At 37.7% G+C, this 9,520-nt stretch overlaps 1 protein-coding gene across 1 annotated transcript in view; it reads left to right on the forward strand.

Annotated features, from left to right (window-relative positions):
• Positions 1-1,115: 1,115 nt before the first annotated feature.
• Positions 1,116-9,520, forward strand: part of LOC103368629 (up-regulator of cell proliferation-like) — a gene marked incomplete at its 5' end in the record, with an annotated part of 18,888 nt that continues 10,483 nt past the window's right edge. Inside the window, 5 exons of the mRNA XM_008297049.1 lie at positions 1,116-1,190; positions 1,303-1,368; positions 2,543-2,605; positions 2,906-2,989; positions 3,081-3,175. Coding sequence (XP_008295271.1) covers positions 1,116-1,190; positions 1,303-1,368; positions 2,543-2,605; positions 2,906-2,989; positions 3,081-3,175 — 383 coding nt within the window. The remainder of the gene's footprint in view (positions 1,191-1,302; positions 1,369-2,542; positions 2,606-2,905; positions 2,990-3,080; positions 3,176-9,520) is intronic.

Below are 9,520 nucleotides of genomic sequence, written 5' to 3' on the forward strand. Positions count from 1 at the left end.
GTTTTCTGTTTCTGTTTCTTTCCTACAATTTGCACTGGCTGTTCCCAATTGTTCTTGCACTGACCGTACACTGTTTTTGGAGGTGTTGTAACGGTGAACTTTCCCCACTGTGGGATCAATAAAGTTATCTTTATCTTTATCTTAACTTTATTAAGTTACATTTCTTGTGTTTTTTCCCTTTTCTTTCCCAGAAAAAAGACCTCCAGGTCTGAACACTATGAATATGCATCAATGCGGTCTTCCAAGATCTCATTATACCGCTTCATTTCAGGAAAAATCAGACAGAAACCATTTGTTTGTTTGTTTTTTTGTTTTACTTTGTGCTTTTGGATTCAGGCAGATGAATCTAAAATGTCCAATCCAGACTCAGAATGCTGTTACAGTCTGATTTAGTTGGATATAAAAACTGTACCACTGACCTGCAGAGACAGACCGAAAAGAAAGAAGTACAAATAGAAATACATTATGCTCACAAACTACATGTTTACATCTGCTAAAAGTTTGAATTTCTGTATTTTTTCCAGTGTGGGGAGACCAGGTTCAGCACCTTCTCTTTGCGAGTCAGCAGTCTCAAAAGAGCTCCTTCCTCAGTTTAAAGGAAAACCGTGAGTAATGATCCTTCACTTCTACCTTTGAAAGAGAAAACTGTGCAGCCTTGTAGGAATTAAAGGAAACCAACACTGGACTGAACACTAGCTTATGATGCACTGCAGACCACTCATAAAGAAATGAAATAGCAGATCACATTTTTTTGTATGAAACTGTGCGCTTCAGGGAGACTTTCATATAAATTCTGCTCAATGTTAGTAACAATCTGAAAGACAGTCAAATCAAACTGATCTTCTCTCTAACCTTGGGTCAAACTCAGCCTCCAAAACACTCGTTTAGAAACTTTTAGGAAGAGAACCGATTAAGTTATTTGGTAAAACTTTCAGTGACTTGCTGGAATGAAATGGAAGTAAAACTAAACCACATGGACTCTTCAAATATTGGGTAGCTGTAGCCTCACTGTGTTTCACTGTGTGTGTAAACCTGACAAACCTGCTCATACCTGTTGAAGTTAAGTCACCAGGAAGGTTTAGAGAATGATCCTGCTAATGTTGTCGTTCTTTCAGATTTGAGGAATCAGACGGTGACCATGGTGCAGACATGTCTTCGAAGGACGTCAAGGTTCATTTCAGCGACCAAACGTGAGCCAGAGTTTTACCTTTACCTTATTTTTTAGTTTTATTACCTGCAGTTTTAACTTGACTTGCTGCCACCATATGCATCTGAGGACTTTTTCTATTTTCGGCCTTTCAGAAAAGATATCTTCGGCATGCCACAACCTTGGGGTGGACATGTGAAATGGAGTAAGGAACCTTTCAGGTATGTATTAATAAGTCTGATAACTTGATTGGACTGTCTGCAGACTCATGAATAGTTTGCTCTGTGTGTCGTGATTTTCAGATTTCTACCACAACCCTCTCCGGCTGCTGTATATCAAGCACAAAGAGCTGATCACACAGTCCCTGATGACTTCAGGCAGCGCAGGTACAGGTTATAGCATGATTAATGTCAAATTCATGAAAGAAAAAGTGATTAGTACATAGTGGGGTGACAGTAGGAAACATCAGAGCTCAGTTAAGCAAATGGTTAGACTAAAAAAAAAACAAACAAAAAAATTAATTCAGCAGTTTACACCAATCTTTTTGAGATGTGACAACTTCTAATTAAATTATGTTCAAACACTGAGTTGTGCAAATGAGCTGCTCCTCTACATTCAATGGTATTTTAAATGACCTATTAATGAATAATTAGTAGCATGAACACAAGATTTTAATGACTGGAATCCTGAACTCAAGGTGGAGAAAGACAACATTATCAAGCTAATTAAATGAATTTACTACAATTATATTTTTATTTTAAAGCCATCGTTGCAGAAATATCAGTTTAAATGACACATAATACGAAGTTGGTGTAATTTCCAACATTACTATGTTAACACAACTCAGGATTCATGGATCAATTCAAGTTTTAGATTACTAACAGAAGGGTTTCTGCAAGGAGACAAACAGGGACGAAGAACAGTTTTTGTTAATACTCTAACACCAGCATTTTGAATGAGTTGCAAATGTCCAATCCACCCTACAAGAAATAAAAGCATGAATTAGTTTGTCTGAATTTGATTTTAACATAAATGTTCTCATTTTTGTTGTTTTTAAGATGCCAGAAAGATGAATTTGTTGTAGTTTTTTTGTTGTCATTTCCGGTCATTTCCAAAGCAAACTCAGTTATGTTGTCTAATTTTATTGGATATAACAAAAACTTCAGTATATTCTTTTTATCGTTATTTTTCTGTTCACAAGCTACTCTTTCGTATCTTTAAAAGAGAAATTCATGCAGCCTTGTAGTAAAGAGAGAGACAACAAAACTCATTCATTTTAATACTGGATCATAATGCACTGCAGACATGAACAGAAAAAAAATCAAATGGCAGACGACTTTTGAAAAATATTGTGTGTACCTTATTGTGTGATCTTCTGATGTTCTGTTTTCCCAGTGAAAAGACATCAGAGTTTAAGAGGTCTTCCATAGAAATCCCTCTCCATTTCAAGAACAATCTGTAAGGCCGTCAAATCAATCAGATTTTGGTTTAAATTTGAGTTTTGGCGATTAAACTCAGCATTCAACAGCCTCTAAGACACTCACTTAGGATGAGAAATCCATTTGGTAAAGCTAACAAAATCTTGTTGTATTTGCTGGAGTGCAAACATTAGCTCCTGTATATTTCATATTTTAAAGGCCAGGAGTAAAGATAAACCACCCAGACTCCTCAAATGCTGGACAAACCTGGTTGTAGCTGAAAAGTGAAGTCACGAGATGTGCTTAGTGAGTGATCCTGCGGATGTTGTCATTCTTTCAGATCTGAGAGACCAGACGATAACTATTCTGACTATAGGACAGAAGCATCTTCAAAAGGCGACCCTCCTGAGTTCAACAACGAAAGGTAACCCAGATTTTTACGTTTAATGCAACTTATTTTTTAGTTTTTGTCCCTTGCGGTTTTAAATTGGACTCGCACTGTTCGTTGTTATCAGCGTTTTTGCATCTGAGGACTTCTTTCTTGGTGACCTTTCAGAAAACAGGCCCACTGGACGTCCCAGCTCCAGAATGGACATCGGCACCCTCCTAGGTATATTTCCAGCATATGAATACATCTAAAGACACAGTGTTCTTTATTCTTATTGTGGGCTGCAAGGTGACTCGGGGGATTAGCACCGTCAGCAAGAAGGTTGCCAGTTCGCTTCCCGGTAAGGACGTCTGGGCTCTTTCTGCATGGAGTTTGCATGTTCTCCCTGTGCAGCGTGGGTTCTCTCTGGGTTCTCCAGCTTCCCCCCCATACAGTTCAAAACCATGTCGAGGTTAATTGGTGATTCTAAATTATCCATAGGTGTGAATCTGAGTGTTGTCTGTCTCTAAGTGTAGCCTTGCAGACTGGTTACCTGTTCAGGTGAACCTGTCTTTGGCTGGGATAGGCTCCAGCCTCCCATGACCCTAGTGAGGATTAAGCGGTGTATAGATAATGGATGGATTCATATTGTAGTAAGTTGAATTTAATAGGACTGTATTCTTGCTTCATTTTTACATTTTTAAATACTTCTTTCCACAGATCTTTTTTTTTCTGTAATTACTTTTTTCCCCCTTTTTTTTCTGAACAGCAATTAAATTTCTGGCCAATCTTATTACCTATTACCTTTTATATAATAGCTGTGTTATCACTGCTCCTTCACCTTTGAGTCAATAAAACCTCTCTCCTTCTCTCTTTAATATTGCAGCTAGGCCAGAACTATGCTATTACTCATTCATTTGCTAATAAATAACCACACCATACTTTTCTGTGTGAAAACAGACAAGAGGAGGTGATGTGTGACATTTGCCAACAAGCCTGGGCTGTAAAGACTTGTCTGACCTGCACCTGTTCCTACTGCGAGCGTCACGTCCGGGAGCACTACACGGTTGAGGCCCTGGGGAGACACCAACTGGTAGATGTCAGGGAGGATTGCTGTCCGCACTACCAGAGGTCCCTAGATTTCTACTGCAGAACTGATCAGATGAAGATCTGCAGCATTTGTGTGCAAGGAGCCCACAGTGGACATGAAATCATTTCAAATCAGGTGATAAAAATATGAAAACGGGGCAACAATGGGGAAAATGTGTCGCTTTGATGTGCTGCGGTTTCCTTATCACTTTTGTTTTATTACAGATAAATGATGATGGTGACCCTGGACTGCCTGATAAAGGTGACATTTTAAAGTTGTTGTTTATGCCACTTTACCACAAGCGATATGAGCACTTTTGCAGGAAATACTAAGATTTGATGAAGCAAACTGCACTTGTTGCAGACAGTGAGTTTAATTAAATCCAGTCAATTTAAATCTAACATGAAAAAGGTGCTGAACTGGAGCCTGAAAGGCTGAAAGACATTAGCAAATCATTTATGCGCCAAAATAATGTCAGACCAATAAGGAAATATTGAAGTCCATCTTTGATGTGATATGACTTTATGACATGTACTGGCTTTGCTCTAAGTTAAGAAACACGTGGGAGGCAAGGTAGAAAACAAAAAACACTTTATGTGCTGCTGTACTGTGTGCTGTCGGCCACATCTGTGGCCATTTTACATTTTTACAACTTCTTATTAACTGCAAGACCTGTAATTGAGTCAGTTGCATCATTAAAATTGATAAATAAATTGATAATACTGTAAATGNACTCCACACAGAAAGATCCCAGGAGTCCTAACTGGGATGTGAACCAGGGATCTTCTAGCTGTGAGGTGACAGTGCTAACCAGTGTGCGGTGATAATGAAACATTTTGCATTAAGTTCAAAACAGAGAAGCAAAGAAGCAACGGTGGAAAAAGGTTTAAAATACCAAAATCTATTTAAATGAAACACCCTGCAACAACAGATCTGAAACAATATATGTTAATAACATATGAAGCAAACTGAATTTATGTAGAATATAAAAGAATGTAGAAGATTCTTCCAGTGTTTATTGCTCATTAAATCTCTTCAAAAACCATAAGGCGACAAAACAGACATGCTGAGAGGCCTTTTTTTTTTTTGTTTGGACTAAGCATTTCATGTTTCATTCACTACTCTGTGTCACATTTTACAGTATGATATGACTGATATACACAGCTCCACCGGCCTATTATTAGTATTGATCTAGTTTATCTATTCTATTGTCACTGAATGAGTGAAATGTTTAAATAAAAGCCTCCACAAGTTGCCTCTGACTGTAGTTTTATTGTGGCGTAAGTTGTTGTATTTCTGCCTCACCCAACTGCCTCACCCTACACACATTTTTGCACTTTGTGCTGCTGCATATGCACAAACATGAATTGCAAGGGCAGTCAAAGACCTTCCACTTAGCTCTGCTTGTTGCATTTGCATGATTAAAACAGAGCCCTCCGTTTTTAATTATAATAAAGATCCCAGATTTTACATTTTCTTGAAGAAAACACTCTTTGTAGTTTGGGATGTTTTGGAAGAAACAGATAGCTTTGATCTGCAGCAGACCTTAATTGTGATCATTCAGAGTTAGGCAACAAGTCAAATTCATATGTGATCATAAATTGGAGGGTTTTTCAGTTCCCATGTCTGTGTGTCATTCGATCATCTGTGAAACTTGAACACACAGATTGAATTTCAAACATGAACTCTGACAGTGATGTTATTGGGACGGTGTTTTCTCACAGACCCTGTTTGGAAGAATCCCGGCCTTTTGCTGGCATGTGACCTAGTTATATATTATACACACATGAGGGAGAGATCAGTAACTATGATGGCACTGTAAGTGACATTATACAGCCTAAACTCTTCCCTTCCTTCTATCTAATTCCGTCCCGCCTCCAAGTCACTTCAGTTCACATGTTGGAATCTCCAGGAGCCTCTTTCAGGTAAGTTTTTATTCCACATACAATCTGATTCTCTCCTCGCTACAATTTAAATGAAAACAGGTGGCGCTGATTTAAAATTTAACCATTACATAGTGTTTGGGTCAAATTTGACCCATTTTTGACATTTGATAGCGGTAAAAAAAATAAAAATCAGCCTAAAATTTGAGCATGTTCCTTGTCATATTTGACCCCTATCTATTGAAACAGATTTGAAATCCCCCCTAGTGTGGCTCAAGTTAAGGAAAACGGCAGTTTTATGGAATCTTGAAACTGTTAAACTGTACATGCCATGTCTGTGTCTATTTTTTATGGGACTATTGTGACATAGTTTTATGGGAATCTCGTCTCCTCCACAAGAACTGCCTGCATTCCCAACATATGTACCAGGATTTCAGCTGAGATGGACACCTGTTGGTCTTTGAAGAGTCACGGGGAAAATCTCGAAATGTTGAATCCATAAAACTGCTTAGGTGTAGTCACATGTGGTGCACGAAAGAAACAGAAGTCATACGGTGCCTTAAGACAGTCGCGAGATCTGCAACTGCAATTTAACGAAATAATCAGAATATATTTCTGAGCTAACCAAGGTCAAAACAGAAAAGGGTTAAGGGCCATATGAATAAAAAGGTACCCGAGCTGTTATGTTACTGACTGAGGTTTTGGCATCAAGACCTACTGTGCAGAAGGTTGCTGATCTAATCTTTCAAGATGAGGAAGCAGACTTGGATTTGGAGTACAAGCAGGAAGATACATGAAGGAAAAGGCAGGAAGGCAGCAGAAAATGTCATTGAAATAATTTCAGTTTCAGTAGAATATATATGCTGTCAGGTCTTAGATTAAATAGGACATCATATTGTGTGATAGTAGATATTTTTCTCCAAGAACAAGTGGTGTAAAATCTAAAAAAACACACTTTCTCTCCTCTTTGAAACAATAAATCAAGATTGATCCTCCACTTATTAAAGTCAGATAGGCTATTCACTTATTCTGAATAGACGTGCAGTTTAAAATTTGGCACAGACACTTGTTATGAGAGACAAACTGACCGTATGAAGGAGTAGAATATGAACAGGATGTAGAGTTTAAAGTTGCCTGCTCTCAAATAGCTTGTCAGGAGTTGTTAGGTCTAACAATGTATACATATTTCCATCTTTTTCACATCAAATGGGAGTTTCTGGGGGCCTTTAGTCAGTTTACTCCTAAAACTGTTGGATAATGCTTTATAATGCATTTTGTTGTTTGTGTTACTTTCAACAAATGCTTCTTTGCTCTTCCAGTGCACTACAGTTTATAATAAAATTGTGTATTTTTTACTTCACTGCACATATTTGACTGCTACAGTGCAGTTACTATTAGATTTCACATGAAAATACATAACAAGCATCAAAATTATGACGTCTCATTATTATATATTGTAAATTAAAAACATCCATCCATTATCTATACACCGCTTAATCCTCACTAGGGTCGCTGGGGGTCTGGAGTCTATTCTAGTCGACTTAGAGTGAAGGCAGGGGACACCTGGACAGGTCACCAGCCTATCACAGGGCTACACTTAGAGACAGACACACTCACATTCACACCTACAGACAATTTAGAATCACCAATTAACCTCAACATGTCTTTGGACTGTGTGGGAGGAAGTCGGAGAACCCGGAGAGAACCCACACTGCACGGGGAGAACATGCAAACTCCACGCAGAAAGATCCTGGGGGTCCTCACCAGGACATGAACCTGAGATCTTGTAGCTGTGAGGCGATGGTGCTAACCACCGAGCCACTTTGCAGTCCTATAATTTTCGCAAATTAAAACCTATTCTGCAAAAATAGCTGAAATCATCTCCACCTCTGATGACACAAACGAAAATATGTTCAGCTTTTATGAATTCAGGACAACATAAATCATCACACTTAAATTCTCAGCTTTGACTTTTGGCATTACACTGTATGAAATGTAGTTTTAGGATTTCATAATTGACAACCAGCTTGTAAACATGTGCAGGCTGGTTGTTATGGTGATGGGCCAGTGCACGTGTGGTCCAAAGGTGGCAGTTGGAAGATCTGATTGACAATCGTAACGGTTATGGATTCATCAGAGGAGGACAACGAAAGGTAAGAAGACATGACTTCATGACATTTGTGCTGCATTGAAATACAAGTAGAATAATTCATACACTGGCTTTTTCTTCATCTTTTTAAGAGGCAAGGATGTCCTTAAGATTTACACCTGAGCCAGCCCGGCCAAAGAGAAAGACAGCTGCTTTATATTCATCAGCAGGATAATTTTATTGTTTGAAAACATTTCAGGGTGAATGTGAAGAAGCTCGTATCTGTTTTCCACAACAAAGAACCGACAGAAGTGTCTGCTGGCTCAAAAGACGAGAGCAACAAGTAAGAAGGCCTTTTCAAATTTGAAAAATAAGGTTTTGCAGGAATGTCTGATTTGTAACTGATGCAATCTGCTAGAAAATATTGTAGTTAAGGGCCACAGGATTTACATTTTGAATTATTATATCAGTCTGTGCTTTGATTCGGTCTGAGCCTTTTCCCATGAACTGCTTGTGATGTAACATTGTGCATCAGCTAAAGTTCAACGTCCAAAGCTTTGTGCATGTATTATGATTATATTATTCTTATATTTTATAGCCATAAATGCATGTTATGTAATAACCAGCATATACACATGCATACATTTTCTTGTATTTGTGTATTTAGAACAAAAAACTGCTATAATATTAAGAATACATTTTATAGTGCCTCTGATGCTTGTGTCTTTTTTTTTTTGTAACTTTTTGTCTTTCCTTACTGTACAAATCCATATATTTTCCATAATTTTTTGAACTTTCCACCAGTTTCTGAATGTTGGGATTTCCTTTCCATAAATAAATACATTTCTACCATGAATTAATGCAGAAAATGTACAAATGGTCAAATGTACAAATTTGAAAAAGCAAAAAAGAAACAGCTCTAAAGTCTTCTGACAGATTTTTAGAAATATAGCATTAAGATAACCATGTCACAGTTCTATTTATTCCTAAATGAATCATCATTTGTCATCAAGTGGTAATTTAAATCATTAAAATAGGGCATATGTTTGCCTTGGAGCAATGTCTCTAAAACACTACATTACAAGATTTAGTTTTGTTTTGTCCATACACGTCTGAACTCTATGAATATGAATCAATGTGTTCTTCCAAAGACATACTGCTTCATTTCAGGAAAAATCAGTAAGAAACAGTTGGGTTTTTTGGGGGGGTTTCTTTTGGTTTCGGGCAGATGTGCCTTCAACTTTTTTATCTTTAAATCCAGACTCAGGGATGTTGTTTCAGTCTGATTTTGTTGATACAAAAATGATATCACTGACTTTTAGAAAATAGTACAACATGACATATCATATTTTTTAATGTTCAAAAACTCTTTCATATCTGTTAAAATGGAGGTCTTTATTTCTCTATTTTTTCCAGTATGAAGAGACCAGGTCCAGCACCTTCTGTTTGTGAGACAACAGTGTCAAAAGAGCTCCTTCCTCAATTTAAAGGAGAACAGTGAGAAACGATTCATGACTTCTACCTTT

This window comes from Stegastes partitus, unplaced genomic scaffold, assembly GCF_000690725.1.
Source record: "Stegastes partitus isolate 25-593 unplaced genomic scaffold, Stegastes_partitus-1.0.2 Scaffold1180, whole genome shotgun sequence".
Lineage (NCBI taxonomy): Eukaryota > Metazoa > Chordata > Actinopteri > Pomacentridae > Stegastes > Stegastes partitus.